At 39.0% G+C, this 18,418-nt stretch overlaps 1 protein-coding gene across 3 annotated transcripts in view; it reads right to left on the bottom strand.

Annotated features, from left to right (window-relative positions):
• The window catches only part of PFKFB1 (6-phosphofructo-2-kinase/fructose-2,6-biphosphatase 1), a 166,275-nt gene that overhangs the window by 70,249 nt on the left and 77,608 nt on the right, over positions 1–18,418 (bottom strand). For all 3 annotated transcript variants that reach the window (XM_045290634.1, XM_045290635.1, XM_004717674.3), the window contains 4 exons: positions 3,490–3,583; positions 2,630–2,696; positions 1,048–1,122; positions 509–565 (listed from right to left, as the gene is read on the bottom strand). In XM_045290634.1, coding sequence (XP_045146569.1) covers positions 509–565; positions 1,048–1,122; positions 2,630–2,696; positions 3,490–3,583 — 293 coding nt within the window. The remainder of the gene's footprint in view (positions 1–508; positions 566–1,047; positions 1,123–2,629; positions 2,697–3,489; positions 3,584–18,418) is intronic.

Here is an 18,418-nt window from a genome sequence, read left to right on the forward strand (position 1 = left end):
TGGGGGGGTGTCACATGAGGAGCTGTCTTAAAGGGACGCAGCATTAGGAAGGTTGAGAACTACTGAACTACAGTATTTGATAATATAAAATAGGGAATATAAAGTATGATGAGTGATATAGTCCTGGGGCAGAATAAAGAATTAGGGATTTTGAGTTAGGTAGTCAAGCCTGAGGTCTAGTCCCAATTCTATTTCTGGTTGTATGAATGTTTGATAACTCACTTCTCTTGGAGCCTCAGTTTACTCTCTCCAACACTGAAATGATCCCTGACATTCAAGTTTCTTGTGAAAAATCAATTAGACTCAAGTTTGGTGCCTGTGGATTTTTAGGGACTTTATGTGTTGGCTTTATTTAACTAAATCGAATCATTTTGTCCCAAAATAGTCTATGAATATTTTCTATAGCAAGTGGAAAGAGTTTGGGGGGAATTTTAAATACTTCCTTAACACTCAGTGACTTTTTAAGGCATAATCCAGGTAAAGGGGAAGAGTAATTGGTATCCCTTACCCTGATATTTTCTGCAATAATGCCAGGGTCATTGCAGATGGATTCGATGAAAAATACCTACAAGAAAAACAAAACAGACACTTTGAGCAAGGACTTACGTTTGGTGGGAGTCAAACAAAGTTTCCCCCTTTCTCAAGGCTTTGAAATATCCTCAAGGGGATATATGACAACATAATATTTTCAGGTTTCTTAGTTTTATGAGGCAGATTAGCTCTAAATTGAATGGTATTAGATTGTTATGTGTTTTTCAATGGATTTCCGTTCCCATATTTATTTCTTGTAGTGATTCTCTCCTCTCCTTCCCCATTCCTAGACCATATGATGCCAGACGTCCGGCAATAATCTTTCATTGCTTATCATGTTGCTTTATATTTCTTGTTCTGAGATCTAGAAAGAAAACAACTAAATTGAAATATTTAAGTCTATGGTGCCTGATTTGGTTGCTGTAAAGTCTGAGGCCTGCTTGTGTTTGGGATTTGTGTTGTTATGTAAGTTCTAGAGTATAGAATCTAGACAACAGCATTGGAGTGTTACTGTACCTTGTAGCCATGCTCATTAGCAAACTGCAGAATCAGAGACCGCCGCTCTCTGGTAGTGTTTGTGGCATCAAAAACCTGGAAGCAGGTGGTGAGATTATCTTACTTTTTCCCCCAAAATCCATTTTATTGAAGGCTAATACCAATATCATATCATTCCAAAGTTCAGGAACATCAGGCAGTACTGTATAACTACTGTCACAATCAGTTTCAAAACATTCATTTTCTTCCTGTACTCCTTGACATCAGCTCCCTATTATACCACCACCACCCCACCACCCACTATCACTGTATCCCACCAAAACTCTTATTCTACTTGCTGTCATCAATCCTGGGTTTTATATACTGAAAAACAGTAAAAAACATACAGCAAAAATTCAAGAGGGTGACCTCCAATGACATAACACATCTAAGATAAACCCCAACATGAACAAACAAAAAATTACAGAAAATGTGGAAAACCAGGTTAGGCCTCACATGCATCAGAGGGGAGATCAACTGACAAAGTTTTAACCATTCAAGTCAGGTTTATTATTTTGATCTTCTGTAGTCATTTCTCCAAATGCACTCTGTTCATTAACCACGTTTCTCCCATATATGTATATGTTTATAATAGAGGGAGATCACTGGAGGCTTATTTCCCATGTAGGTCACACAAATGTACCTTGGGCTTCCACTGTCCTCCTTAGTCTTCTGCGCACTGAATTGTCACAATTTAGACTCTGATACTATTCCCTCCTTTGATTTAGGATTATATGACTTATAATCATTGAGTGACTAATATTGGTGTGCTTCTTCCATGTAAACTTAGTTGACATCTCACTTTGATGGCTGCTTGTTTGGAAACAAGCCTTTAAGACCCCAGACACCATCTAATTTCTTCACGACATTTTGCTATAGCATCATAGAGATTGACTTACTCTTGAGTCTATAACTGATAAAGGATCTACTTTTTGTTCATTGCTGTGTTAAGTGGAGGGCTTCCAGGTACAGGGTCCCAAAGAATAGAAAGGGCTTGAAATTGGTTTATGTCAGTTTAACAAGTATTCACTGGGTTTATATGTATGCCCAGAAATGCACTCAGACCTGTGGCTAGGGGATAAGTGTGAGTTATTAGGGTCATATTATAAGTGAAGTAACTAAAGATTAGATAATGACTAAATTTAGGTAACTCTCTAGCATGTATGTATGTATACATTCTATATCTATATCTGTATCTATATAGCTATAATCAGTCTGAAATTTGAATATGGTCCCACTGAACTTTTGGAATGGAAGAGTAGAGAATAAGGTTTAACACAAATGTTGAACCTGGAGCTACATAAACTGGGTTCCAGCTTTGAACCTTCTTCTTACACCCTGGGCCACCTTGAGGAATTGTTTAATCTCTTTTTGACTCATTTTCTGGGCTAAATAATGAAATATCATAAAATATCTAACTCAATGGTGAGGGATAAATTAAAAGATAAACTCATGCAAAGTGCTTAGAATAATGCATGACATATGCTAAATGATCAGTACATATTATTAATTGTTCTTCATCCCAGCAAAAAAAAAAAGAAGATAAAAATGCAAATTTATTTACCGAGACATGACCTTCCTTATGACTGAGATAATCATGAACATCCTTCAGAGCTGCCAGGGCACACTGTCTGAAAAAGACAGAGAAAGAAAAAGAGATCCACCCTGCCCCAACTCCTACCCCAGAATGTGTTCTCTTTTTCTACACTTTTTCTGAGCTATCTCACATATGTTCTACATATTTTATTCATCCATCAAACACCTACACAGGGTGACCTATGTTACAGGCACCATATCAAGCAGATAGGTCACAATTGAACAAATCTCTTTGTATACAGCAAAGCTGAAGAAATAACGTGCCATACCAATGAAAAATTTACTAATAATAGAAGTCACAGTATTAAGGGATCTAATTCTTGGGATAGTGGAGCTCAGACTAACAAAATTATGAACCATTGCCTGTAATTAGAAGGTAGAGGTTGCAGTAGAAACATGGGCATAACAATGGTAATGAATTTACAAATTCAGCAAAAACCTCTGTGATTATTCTTTGCTAAGATGAATGTACGAATCAATAAATGATACATAAATCATTGATTATAGCTGCACTTTAAGTACTCTGAGTCTTGTTATACAGGCATATCTTAAGGATGAATGAATGGAAACTGGAAGGATTGCAGTGGGTGCATCTTAAATGCTAGCCTAAGAAATTTCTATAGTCTCCTAAACAAAGCAGATGGTTAAAGGTTCTTGAACAGAGGATGGGCATAACCAGAAAGAAGTATTGGTGGAAGGGTTGTCTCAAACACCTTGAGGGTGTAGAAGGTCTCCTCTTTCACTGAAGTTGTTATACTTAACTATTCCAACATCAGAACGATAACTTCACTCAGCCAGGAAGAAGCTCCTAAAAGACTGAATACTTACTTTCTGATTAACTGAGCCTCCATGTTGCTTGGGAGGAAGAATTCATAGTTCTTGTAGTTCACTGCTTCTCTTCGATACTGGCCTAAATTAAACACTGAAAGCAGGGAGCTCTAGTGAAGAAGTTGGGAAGGTTCCAGTGGGCTAAAACATGTTGTTCATGAAACTTCAGGCATAAAAGTAGGTCCTATTTCTAGCTATATCATGTATTTATAAGAATTCAAATTATTCACACCAGATCATTTCTTCCTCACAATTTTACAAAGTTGTAAACTGCTCATTTTAAAAATGAAGAAATTTTAGTTCAGCTATATGAAGTCGCTTTCATGTTTAGCGAGTGAAGAGCTGAGACTTAAGCCCATGTCTGTTTCTCTCTCTGTGTGTGTGTGTGTGCATAAATTTGAGAGGGTTCCCATAAATTCATGGAAAAGTGAAATTAAAAGATAATGAAATTTTCAATTAATTTTAAGAGCTCCTTTGAGTATGTGGGGAGAGAGAGAGGGAGGGAGAGACGGATGGTTTTTAGCACAGATAACATATCCATGCATATAACTTGTGATGAAAATAGCTTTTCCAAGAACGCGAATGTCAAATACAGTAGAACCCCGGTACTCGACCACATCAGTACTCGACATAATCGGATTTCGACGTGAAATGTTGGGGAAATTTTGCATCGGAGCTTGAACAAAACATTGGAATCTGACTCAATACATGTGATTTTTGTAAACAAAACCATTTCCTGTTTGGTCATTCAACATTAGTTGGCGTTGTTAGTATGCATTGTTTAAGCCTTTTGCGGCTATGTTCCACGTGTTTTGCTATAATTTTCTTATTTTTTGTGGCTTTTTGTACTGTTTTTAGATTAAAAAAAACATGGGTCCTAAGAAAGAGTGTTTTTAAAAGAATCATTATGATAAGAAACTGGTTAACTGTGCTATCGATATTGTTGAGGATAATTTAGTAAACCCTTTTAGAAAACAGTTAAGGAAACGCCAACAGTAGACCACATTAGACGGATTTTTTTAAAGAGAAGGCCAGCCAAGTCCTACTGAAAAAAAGGCAACGAAGGGGGAAAAAAATCCTGAAAAACAGCTACCAGTTGATTTTATGGAAGGGGATTCCCCCTTCCAAACAATGACTCTGTCTCCATACCTCCTCTCCACATCAGTGTCCACAGATTCAGATGCTCATCAATCTCAAAGTATGGGCTAAACTGTAGTTGTTAAACATTTTTTAATGTCGTTTTTTATTTAAATTATATTATTTAACTTTCAAGTTATTTGCATTGAAATTTCTGTGTAATGTTTTGTATAAAACGGCAAGTTGAGGGTAAAAACTTGGTCGAGAATGGATTAATTCATTTTCAGTTATTTCTTATGGGAAAAATTGATTCGGAATTCAACTGCATCGCATCTCGATGCTCCTTCTAGAGGAGATTAGTGCCGAGGTCTGGGGTTTTGCTGTATTTATATGGACCTTGCTGGATGGAATACATAGGAATCTAATAGACTGTATTTGTGGAATGAGATAATAGAGAAGTTCAATATCATCAGTCATTACAAGGCCCGGAACAACAGCAGAACTTCATATGCAAGTTGAAACTGAAGAAAATTAAAACAAGGTGGGAGAGGAAGAGGAAGAGGAGTAGAAGGAGGGGGAAGGACGAGAGGGAGGGAGAAAAGGAAGAGATAGAAAGAGAGAAGATCAAAATGAATGTCAGAAGAGACTAGAACTTTATCTTTTGAATGAAAACTAAAGTGCATGGAAGAAATGGTGAAATGAAACAACTGAGCAACAGATTTCAAAAGACAGTATGATAAGATAAAGTGAAATATAGTGAAATTTTGGAACCTGGAGTTAGAAAAGAGAAGAATACATTCAGCATTTCTCAAGGTGAAAGAATAAAAAAAATACAGTCTAGACTTTCAATATTGAAGGATGTTGTTGATGATATGTGCTGCTGAGTCATTTCAAATTCATAGTCGCCTCATATATAATAAAATGAAACACTGCCCTATCTTGTGACATTATCAAAATTGTTGTGCTTGAGCCCATTGCTACAGCCATTATGACAATCCATCTTATCAAGGGTCTTCCTCTTTTTTACTGCTCTTTTACTTTTACTTGCTCTACAGAGACTGATATCTCCATATAATATGTCCAAAGTATTTTCAGTTAAGTTTTATCATCCTCAAACCTAAGAATTCTGGCTGTACTTCTTTTCTTCCAAGAAAGATTTATTTGTATTTCTGACAGTCCACCGTACTTTCAATATTCTTCACCAACACTGTAATTCAAATATATCCATTTTCTTACCTATCTCTCTCTTTTAAAAATCATTTTATTGGGAGCTCTTGCAGATCCACAATTCAAGTATACCAAGCATAATTGTTCAATTGCTGCCACCATCATTTTTGAAACATTTTCTTTCTTTTTGAACTCTTTCATATCAGTTCCCCTTTATCCCCCTCCTCCACTCCCCCCGCCCTGGAACCCTCTTTGTTTTATATATGTATATATTTTGCTATATCTTATCCCATCCACTGTATCCATTCACCTACAATTCCATTATTTGTTCCCCTTGAGTCGTCATTGCTCTTGGTTGCCCCTCCCTCTCCTTTTCCCATACCCTCAGGTAACCCTTACTCCCATTACTATTTCTCAAGGGTTTATCTATCTTGGGTTTCTTGCATTAAAACAACTTAATTATACAAATGAACATACATGGGTCTAACAAGATTAATGAGGTAAAACTAAGACCATAATAGTAGGGGGAGAAAATAATAAAGTACAAGAGAATAGTCAAGTGTTTCATCAGTGCTATTCTTCACCATGGATATATCATCCCTTCCGTGTGACCCTTCTGTGAGGAACTGTCCAATTATCTTACAGGTGGATTTTGATTCTCCACTTTGTCCATGCTCCTTCATGTCAATTTGATTGCTAATTTTTGAATTTCTGATACCTAATCCCGTTGACACCTCATGATCACACTGGCTGGTGTGCTTCTTCCATGTTAGCTTTGTTGATTCCCTGATAGATGGCTGCTTGTTTAACTTCAAGCCTTGAAGACCTCAGACACTACATCTTTTAATAGCCTGACACCATCTACTTTCTTCACCACATTTGCATATGCACCCATTTTGTCGTCAGTGATTGTGTAGGGAAGGTGAGTATCATACATTGCCACATTATTAGAACAAGCTGTTCTTGTACTGAGGTAATATTTAAGTAGAGGCCTAAAGTCCATCTGGTTCCTCCACACACACATACACACACACACACACACCTATCTTTATATCTTTCTATATTTACATATTTATACCTATATATATTATGTTTACTTAGTTGTACTTTCCTCTTTTTCTTTTTTCTTTCCTCCTGCCCCATTATTTACTGATCGTTCACATCTCAATAATTCCTCTCAAATACATTTCAATTAATCAAACACGACTAGGAATGCTACAACCTCCTCACCGTCAATTTTAGATGCCTTGCTATTCCCCTGTCCCTGTCATTATGGGCCCATCACTCCCTTCCCCCCGCCTCTCCTCTCACATGCCCCTCAACCATTGGTCCCATTTCTGTCTCCTTGGGATTTCTTATCCTGCCTATCTTGTTTATATAAGCACCAAAAGGGAAAAAAAGAAAAAAAAATATTCACGTAGTTTCAAGTCTAACTGTCGTCCTAACCCAAAGTAGATAAGTATCCCTCTGTTAAATAGTGAGCGGGCCATGTTACAATCCATGCGTCCAACCCCCTTTTCTTTAAGGGATCCATATCCCAGGACCCACTTACCTAATCACGCTTACAACATTTTAGTCCTCAGCATTTGTGTTGGGGGGAGCGCGCCTTCCACAAGACCCCATTGCTTCTCCTGCCATCAAGAATGGAAGGTTCTAGTGCCCCACCCCATTACAACTTTAGACTTTCAGTCTGGCTGCTTGTGAATATCCCTCAACCAGTTCAGATGAGGTGTCATCTGATGATTTAGAAGACTATATAATCAAGATTCTTCAGGGACTTTGTGATTTTGCTCCCATAACTGGTATGTTGCACTCCCCTCTTGGTTTATCCCCATGTGGGTGGGTCAGACTGGCTGCACTCCCCAAACTGTATCTTCAGTGCTGTCCTTTGTAGTGCTGTCATCTATGGTGGGGACATCATATTCAGGCAGAGACCAGTCCTGCAGTCCTCTCTGTAAACAAATTGCTACAACAGTAACTTCGGCCTCAAGGCTTGGTGCACCAGAATGGGGTTTACTGTTTCTCCCTTTCCCATTGAGACATAAGCAATACCCTCCCCTTGGGTGGATCAGTGCCCTGTTCCCCCATTGCTATCTTTTTTCTTCCCCCATCCCTCTATGGGACTTAAAGGCATATGTAAGGGGGTGGGTGGGTGAAGATGTCTTTCAGCACAGGTGCTACCTGCATCCTTTTAATTTTTATAGTTTGTTGACATATGCATCAATGTGTTTGGTCTGGTTCTTGCCAGAGTATCTTGTCCTCAGCCTGGGAACTGTGTGATACGTATATTTTCCTCTAGGCCCAATCTATTGTTTGAACTTACCTCAGTGGACTCATGTTGTACTTGTCTAACTTCGCTAAGCATAATATCCTCCAGCACTTTCCATGAGACATGAGACAAGTTGCTCAATTGTTTCACCGCTGTCTGTTAGGGATGCGTAGTACTCCATTGTGTGTATATACCAGAGGTTTTTTTAATCCATTCATCTTTTGATGGAAATTTAGGCTGTTTCCAAATTTTTTGCAATTATACACTGCACAGTGATGAGCATTTGAGCGCAGATGTCTGGTCGTGGCCTGTTTCTTATTTCTTCTGGGTATATGTCCCGTAGAGGGATGGCTGGGTCATAAGTTAACTCAATTCATCTGTTTTTAGGTATCGCCAAATCACTTTCCACACTGGCTGTATGTATCTTCAAGACCACCAGGACAGAATGAGGGTTCCTATCTCACCACACACCTTCCAACATTTGTTGCTTTCTATTTTTTTTATTATTATTATTTGGGCTATCCTTGTGGGTGTTAGGTGGTATCTCATGGTTGTTTTGATTTGCATTTCCCAGATGGCTAGTAGTCAGGAACGATTTCTCATATGCTTCTTGGCCATTCAGGTTTCCTCCTTTGTGAATCTTATGGTGAAGTCTTTTGCCAGCCTCCTAAATGGGCTATTTGTATTTTTCTTATTGTAAGGTTGAAGGGTTCTGTAAATTTTAGTAATAAGACCTTTGTGTGATATGTTATTACTAAATATATTTTCCCAGTCTCTGGGCTCTCTCACTACTTTCTTGATAAGGTTTTTCGATGTACACAAGTGTTTTATTTTTAGTATGTTCCACAGGTCTATTTGATCTTCCTCTGGGTGAGTATTCTTCATTATTGCTGATAGCCCATGTATTCCCTGAGCTAAGGTTCTTAGTTTTGTTCCAGTTTTTTCATTGATGATCCTGATAGTTTGGGGTTTAACCTTGATGTCTGTGATCCACCTTGAATTTGTCCTTGTGTATGGGGTGAGATAAAGGCCTTGGTTCATTATCCTGCATGTTGATATCCAGTTTTCTCAGCACCATCTGTTTAAAAGGACATTTGCTTCCCATTTGGTTTTTTGGGGGGCCTTACTGAAGATCAGATATCTGTGGTCTACTATTTTTTCTGGATTTTCTGTTCTTATCCATTGGTTTGAGTATCTATCATTATACTAATACCAGGCTATTTTGACAACTGTGGCTGTATAATAAGTTTTAAAGTCAGGTAATGCAAGCCCCACCCCCCATGTGCACGTGTACGCACATGTGCACGCACACACACACACACTTTATGCTTCTTCTTGAAGAGTTCTCTGCCAATTCTGGGTGTTAGGTGGTATCTCATATGAAGTTGGTAGTCAGTTTTTCCATTTCTTTGAAAAATGATGTTGGTATTGTATCAGGATTGCATTGAACCTATATAGTTTTAGGCAGGATTGACATCTTTACAATATTGTGTCTTCTGATCCAGGAGCATGGAATATTCTTCCATTTGTGAAGGTCCCTTTTGGTTTCTTGCAATAATGTTCTGTAGTTTGCCTCATACAGATCTTTTGTTATTTTCAGTTAGGTATATCCCTTGATATTTTAATTCATGCTTGGCTATTGTGAAAGGTACTGCCTTCTTAATCTATCTTAATCTATTTTTCTGTAATTCCATCCATTGTATATAGTAATCCAATCAATTTCTGCTTGTTGATCTTATATCCTGCCACTCTACCATATTTCTATATTGCTTCCAGCCATCCTATTGTGGAACCTTTGGGGTTCGCAATGTATACAATCACATAATTTGCAAATAACCATAATTTCACTTCTTTCCCCAAATGTATGCCTTTGATATCTTTCCATTGCTTTATATTATTAGCTAGGACCTCCAGGACTATGTTGAATAAAAGTGGGGACAAAGGAGCATCCTTGTCTGGTTCTCTTTTTCAGACTGCATGTTTTTGTCTGTTCTCCATGGATAGTAATGCTCTCTGTTGGATTTTCATATATAGCTTGTATTATATTGAGGTCATTTCTGTCCAGTCCAATCTTCTTGAGTGTCTTAATTAAGAATGGGTGTTGACAGGGAATCCAGGATAGGTAAACACCTCAGGGTCAACAAGGAGAACAGAGATACCAGGAGGATTAGGGGAGGGTTTGGGGAGAAAGAGGGAACTGATCACCAGGATAAACCTATAACCCCCATCCCGGGGGATGAATAACAGAAAAGTGTGTAAGGGATGATGGAGGACGCTGTAAGATATAGAAAAAAATAATCTATAACTTATAAAGGGTTTGTGAGGGAGAACGGGCAGGGGAGGGAAGGGGAATAAATGGGAGCGGATATCAGGGGCTCAAGTGGGAAGAAAATGCTTTGAAAATTATGATGGTGACATACGTGCAATGGTGCTTGACACACTGGAGGAATGTATGGATTGTAATAAGAGACCTAAGAGCCCCCAATAAAAGTATTGAAAAATAACACCAAAAAAGAATGGGTGTTGAATGTTGTCGAATGCTTTTTATGCATCTATTGATATTATCAAGTGTTTTTTGTCTTTTTTCCTCTCAATATGGAGGATTATGTTGATGGATTTACTAATGTTGAACCAATCCTGCATCTCTGGTATGAATCCCACTTGGTCATGATGGATTATTCCTTTTATATATTTTGGTATTCTATTGGTCAAGATTTTGTCAAGTACTTTTGAATCTATGTTCATTACACATATTGGCTTGTAGTTCTTTATTCTTGAGGGATCTTTGCCCAGTTTTGGTATCAGTGTTATACTAGCTTCATAGAATGTGCTTGGGATTTTACCGTTCTTTGCTATGTTCTGGAAGGGCTTGTGCGTAATTGGTGTCAGCTCTTTCCCAAATGCTTGGTAGAATTCTCCTGTGAAGCCATCTGGGCGAAGGCTTTTTTTAGTTGGTAGTTCCTTGATAACTTTATCTATTATTTAGTTTGCTATGGGTCTATTCAAGTTCTTGTCATCTCTAAGAGACAATCTAGGAAGGGTCATTTTGCTAGGCATTTGTCCATGTCTTCCAAGTTGTTGTATTCCTTAGAGTACTGTCCTTCATATAACTGTGTAATTAGTCTTTTAATTTTGTTCAGGTCTTTTTTCATTACCCCTATTTCATCCCTCAACCTAGATATTTACGTCTGCTCCTTCCTATCTTTTGTTAGGTTTGCCAACAGTTTGTTGATTCTGTTAACGCTTTTGAACAACCAACGTTTCACTGAATCTATTTTCTCCAATTTTTTGTTTTCCCACTCATTTTTCTCTACTCTGATTCTTATCATTTCTTTTCTTTTGCTAAAATAAGGGTTATTTGTGAGAGAGTAGGAGTCAAGATCAAGATGGCGCCAACGTAGGATCACCAGCCTAGTGCTCCTGCAGTTAGACCAGAAAACTAAGAGATCAGGAGGCCAATACTGGAACGCTGGGTGTTAAAAATAAATTCAGGGTAGAAAGGTCTGGTTCAGATTTACTCTTTTGATTTTGACCCATGAAGCAATTCGGGAACTCACTGAAACACTCTAAGTTCAGTGTGTCTGCCTGCAAGCTCAACTAACCCCTTGGAATGTTCATCAGGTAGGCATCTGCCAGCCTTTCCTGTGCCCTACACCCACAGAGAGCAGTAATTTCCCCAGGCTGCTGTCTAAAAGTGCTCATAGTCCCAGGCTCACAAAGTCTCCAAAAGCTAGCCACAATACTTCATACCAGAGTTTCTCTCATTGATATCCACCCTGAACCTGCAGTCTAGGGCTTTGAAACACCCCTCCCCAACCAGGAACTGAGTGACTACTTGAGCCATCCGATTTTTGCCTCTCCAGAGCTCCACACTGGCCATCATGGGAAATAGTAGATAATTAGACAATAATTTGTAGTAATTGAAGAGCTGCTGGGATATTTATCTATGACAGAATGCAGTTCCCCATAGCACAACCGGGTAGCGCCAGAAGTGACACAGAAGTTCAGCTGAGGGAGAATTCAGATGCAGTTGACCCCAAGCACACTCATAAGTTGGTACCCCTTTCCTGGGGGATAGAATGGCACAGCCCCAATACTAGGGCAGCCAAAAGCCCATCAGAAGAAAGAAAGAAGCTATAAAAATTGCTTTCAGTTCCAAGTTGTGGTACTTTGTGTAACCTTGAATGTAAGCCTGCAGAACTCTGTCCATTAGCATAACATTAACATAATAAGTTAGCCAGAACATTAATCTCCAGAGCACAGCCTAGGATTTTAGCAAAACAAAACGTCAAAAGCTAACAGGTGCTGATAGCCACAGCCCAAAGCAAAAACAGGCTCTACCAGTTTGGGGCTCCACAAAGTGTCTTTAAAAGTTTGCAAATTGTGGCCTGAAAGTCTAGAACAGGCCTGTCCCTGTGCTGCCGATCTGCCCCAACAGACAAGTGACATACCTACAGTCACCTGCCTCATCCCAGACACTGACGCCACCCAGTGCCACTGTCCAGAGTTGCCACAGTACCCTGCTTATATAGCCATCCATCCCACCACCATAGAAGACTTAGGTAGTCCTTGAAAACATTTTTACCAGTCACACAGAGAAAGAACTCAGAGCCCCTTGAGCTCCCAGACACATAAACCACAACATACCTCAACACCCTCAAAATGAAAAGGAAAGCAAAACGCAACAGTGGAGGAAGTTGTAAACATAACGATGCTCATAGAAGGATCATACATGGATCTGCCACAAAATGAAATCTTCAGAATGTCATTTGGAGTAATACATGAAATGTGGGCATCAATGCAGAATAAGGACGCAATAATAGAAGAGATTAAGTTGACGGTAGTGGGGATGAAGTCTACACACCAAAGGGAAATACAAGAACAGGTACAAGGTGAGGTAACAGATGGAACACACAAGATCATGGACCTCACCAACAGACTAAAAAAGGGTAAAAAATTGAACCAGCTATCTCGAGGACAATAATTTCAGCAATCGGAAAAGACAGTCAAACGAGATAATCAGTGAGATGGAAGAAAACCTGAGAACAATGTCAAATACTATGAAGAGCAACAATATTCAAATAATTATTCTACCAGAACAAGACACAGTGAAGAAGTCAACAGCTAAATTAGCTAGGGAATTACTGGAAGCAAACTTCTCAATCTTAATGAATGAGAATCAGACACTCATACAGGAAGGAGAGAGGACACCAATTAGAATTAAACCACAGGAAGAACTCACGAAGGCACTTAATAGTTAAGTTATCCAACATTAAGGAAAATGTGAAAATATTAAGAGCAACAAGAGAATAAAGTCAGTCACATATAATTGTATTCAGGTAAGAATATGCTGAGACCTATCAGTAGATACCATGAAGAGGAGAGAGTGGAATAACATCTTACAAAAGCTGAAAGAAAAACCCCAGCTTAAGAATCCTCTACCCTGCCAAACTACCTATTAAGATAGACAGCAAGGTAAGAGTCTCCCAGAACAAGGGAAAACTAAAATAATAAGCCACAAGACACCCAATCTTGTGGAAAATCCTTGCTGACTCACTATAGTCAGAAAACCAACATCCAGCAAGCACAAGCAGGAGACCACCATATAGCCCAACTCCACCCAGAAGCCAATGTGCCAAACACAATTACCAAGATAACATGACCTGGAAGGGAAAAGAAAGCAAGAATGAAGCCACACAGACAAACACAGCACACTGATAAGAAAGGAGATAGGAAAACACCTAACACAAAAGGTATGAGATGACAGCAATGAATCCACACATGGTGGGGGAAAAAAACCCTGAATGTCAATGGACTCAACCAAATTCATTAAAAGACAAAGGTTAGGACCAGGGGACAAGATGCATCCAGGTAGAATTACCAGCCCAACACTCCTGCTGCTAGACCAGAAAATTAAGACGTAAGGAGGAAGAGACTGGGAGGCCAAGCGTGAAAGATAGATTCAGTGTACTAGGGTCTGGCCCAGATGGCCCCCTCTTTTATTATCAGTGGACACGATGAAGAGGACGGAGTGGAGTAACATATTCCAAAAATTTAAGGAAAATAACGCAAATCCAAGAACACTCTAACCAGAAAAATTATGTATTAAGATAGATGGAGAAGTAAGAGTCTTCTCATACAAAAAAAAATCTCAAAGAATACATAAAAGTTAACCCAGCCATACAAGATATCCTTGCTGACAAAGTATGGACAGAAGAACAACACTTACCAAGCACAAATAAGAGACCATTACACAGAACAGCTATACCCAGAGAGCAACAAATAGAAAGCAGCCCCCAAGATAACATTAGCTCAATGGTGGAAAAAGGCAACCTCACACACACACACGGCACATTGACAAAAAAGGGAGTTGGGAAACATGCAATACAAAAGGTAAAAGATTACATCACAGAGTCCGAAGATGGCTGCAATAACCCTTAATATCAATGGACTGAACCCAGGCATTAAAAGGCAGAGGCTAGCAGACAGGCTTAGAAAGTAATCCACTGATCTGCGGCCTACAGGAGACAGCTATCAAGATTACAAGCAAACACAGGCTGAGATTCAAAGGCTGGAGGAAAATACACCAAGCAAAAGGCACTTCACAAAAAGCAGGGATGCAATCCTAATCTCAGACAAAATTGATGTCAAGGAGCAAGCCATAACAGCAGATAAGGAGAGGCACTATATAATGCCCATGGGAACAGTAGAGCAACAACCAGTGAGCATAATAAATATATGCATGCCCAAGAAGATGCCTGTGAAATTGGCAAATCAAACACTCCAAAATATGAAAAAAAATCACAGGCTAACAATTATAGTAGGTGATTTTAATACACCACTCTCCAAAAAAGACAGATCACAGGGAAAGAAACTTAACAAGGAGGCTACAGATCTAAAAAATTACAAATGGAAGACTTGACCTGACAGATATTTACACAACTCTCCACTCAAATGTAAAAAAAGTCACATTCTTTTCAAGCCCAGATGGCACATACTCGAAGATAGACCACATATTGTGACACAAGTCGAATCTGTGTAAATTCAAGAACGTAGAGATCATACAGACACCTCTCTCTGACCACTATGTCTTAAGGCTGGATATAAATAAAAGGACAATTAATAAAACTAGGGCAAATACTTGGAGAATGAATAATCCTCTATTGCAAAATAAGTTGTTATTGGCCCAGATCAGAGATGAAATTACAAAGTTTCTAGAAACCAATGAGAATGAAAACATGGCATACCAAAATGTTTGGGACACAGTAAAGGCAGTTATCAGAGGAAGTTTGATAGCAATATATGCACACGTGAAAAATGAAGAGAGACTTATACTTCGTATGCTGGCACAAAACTTGCAGCAATTAGAGCAGAATCAACAGGAAAATCCTAATAGCAAAAGAAAAGATATAATAAAAATCAGGGTTGAGGTACAGAAGAGGCTGAACAACAAAAGTATGGAAAAATTAATACAGCTAAAAGTTGGTTCTTTGAAAGGATTACCAGAACCCACAGACTGTTGGCAAACCTAACCAAAGAAAGGAAGGAGCAAATTTTAATAGCAATGATGAGGGATGAAATAGGGGACAGTACAAAGGACCCTAATGAAATCAAAAGGATAATTACAGAGTACTACGAAGGCCTGTGCTCTAATGAATTCAACAACTTGGAAGACAAGGACAATCCCTCCCTAGACTATCCCAGATGGACGTCAAGAATCTAAACAGACCCATAGAAATAGAAGAAATAGACAAGCTTATCATCCCTCATCACACCAGCCTGTGCGATCATGAGGTGTTGCTGGGATAAGGAGTCGGGCATCAAAACCCAGAACAAAAAATTTCATACCAATGTGAATGATGTAGAGCGCGGAGTAGAGACCCGAAGCCCATCATTAGACAATTGGACATTCCCTCACATAAGGATCACAAGGAAAAGACAAGTAGGTCAGGGTGCAGTATAGCACAGATGAAAAATACAACTCTCTTCTAGTTTTTTAATGCCCCCACTATCATGACTTCAATTCTACCTTACAAATTCAGCTACACCAGAGCATGTACACTGATGCAGATAAGAATTCACAACACAGAGAATTCAGGACAGATAAACCCCTTAGAACCAATAATGAGAATAGAGATACCAGGAGGGAAAGGAGAAGTTGGGGGAGAAAGGGGAAACTGGCCACCATGATCTACATATAACCCCTTCCTAGAGGGATGGAAAACAGAAAAGTGGGTGAAGGGAGACAGCAGTCTGTGTAAGACATGGGGAAAATTTTTTAAAATAACATTAAAAAAATAAATTATCAAGGGTTCATGAGGGAGGAAGGGTGGGATGGAGGGAAATGAGGAGCTGATATCAAGGGCTCAAGTAGGAAGAAAACGCTTTGAACATGATGATGGCAACATTATGTACAAATGGACTTGACAAAATGAACGTATGTATGGATTGTGATAGGAGCTTTGTAAGAGCCCCCAATAACATGATTAAAAAAAAAAAAAAGACCAAGGTTAGCAGACTGGTTGAGAAACATAAAGAATCAATGCGTTACCTGCAAGAGACACATCTTAAGCTCGAAAACTAAAATAGAGTAAAAATAAAAGGATGTCAGAAAATATACCAGGCAAACAGCAACTTAATAAAAGCAGGGGTTGTAATCCTAATACCCAGCAAAATTGACCTCAATGTGCAAACCATAAGAGACAAAGAGGGGCATTATATATTGCTCAAAGAATCAGTAGACCAGGAACCAGTAAACATAATAAATATACACGCCCCTCATGAGAGACCTGGGAAATTTGTAAAAAAAAACTATTCACAAATTGAAAAAAGAAACCACAAATTTAACAATCATAGTAGGTGATTTTTATACACTGCTACCAGAGAAAGATAGATCACTGGGTAAGAAACTCAGCAAGGAGGCTACAGAACTAAAAACTACGTTTAGGAAACTGGACCTGATATGTGTGTGTGTGTATATATATATATATAATTTTATTGGGGCTCATACAACTCATCAAAATCTATACATACATCAATTGTGTAAAGCACACTTATACATTTGTTGCCCTCATCATTCTCAAAATCCGCTTTCCACTTGGGTTCCTGGAATTAGCTCCTCCTTTTCCTTTTCCCCTACCCCTCCCTCTCTGCTCCCCTCTCCCTCATGAACCCTTAATAATTTATAAATTATTATTATATCTTATCATACATTGCCCGGCATCTCCCTTCACCCACTCTTCTGTTGCTCATCCCCCAGAGAGGAGGTTATATGTAGATCCTTGTGATCGATTCCCCCTTTCTATCCCCCCTTCCCTCCCGGTATCGCCACTCTCACTGCTGGTCCTGAGGGGTTCATCTGTCCTAGAATCCCTGTGTTTCCAGTTCCCAGTGATCACCTTCCCCACATAAACGCTAAAGACGAATGTGTGCATAAGTAAGTGTGGTGAAGAAGACTGATGGTGCCCGGCTATCGAGACCTATAGCATCTGGGGACTTAAAGGCTTGAAAGTAGACAAGCGGCCATCTAGCCCAGAAGCAACAAAGCCCACATGGAAGCATCACACCAACATGTGTGATCATGAAGGGGCGAAGGGACCAGGCTTCAAGCACCAAAGGTGGGAATCATATCATTCAATGAAGGTAGCGAGTAATTGGGACCCAATGCCCATCTGTAGAAAACTGGACATACTTTGCAGAGGGATAGTGGGAAGGAGATGAGTCACTCAGGGTTCAGTATAACAATAATGAAACTCACGACCTGATATATATTTATAGAGCTTTCCATTCAATTGAAAAAAATTTCACATTCTTTTTATTTGCACATGGCTCATTTTTTAAAATACACTACCTACTGGGAAACAAGTCGAGCCTGAGTAAATTGAAACACATACAAATTACTTAGATGTCCCTCTCAGATCACCATGCCATAAAGGTAGAGATCAATAAAAGGTTGGTCGGAAAAACAAAGAAAAACAATTGGAGGATAAATACCGATTTTATGAGACACAAATGGGTACTGGCACAGATTAGAGAGGGAATTTAGGAAATTTCAAGAAACTTATGAGAATGAGAATACAAAGCAGTTATCAGAGGAAGTTTGAAAGTGATTAATGTATACACGAAAAAGGAAGAGAGATTCATGACTGATACATTTTCACAAAACCTCCAGCAACTAGAACAGACTCAACAGAACAACTTTTCCAATGGCAAAAGAAAAAAATTAAAATCAGGGCAGAATTAAATGAGTGGTAAGACAAGAGAAAAATGCAAAAAATCAGTGCAGCAAAAAGCTGGTTCTATGAAAGGATTAACAGAATCCATAGACCGCTGGCAAGCCTAACCAAGGGAAAGAAGGAGCAAACATCAATAGGAGGATGAGGGATGAAACCGGGGAAATTACAACGGTCCCCAAAG

This window comes from Echinops telfairi, unplaced genomic scaffold (assembly GCF_000313985.2).
Source record: "Echinops telfairi isolate 266 unplaced genomic scaffold, ASM31398v2 ScPeMD7_45;HRSCAF=164, whole genome shotgun sequence".
NCBI classification, from domain to species: Eukaryota; Metazoa; Chordata; class Mammalia; order Afrosoricida; family Tenrecidae; genus Echinops; species Echinops telfairi.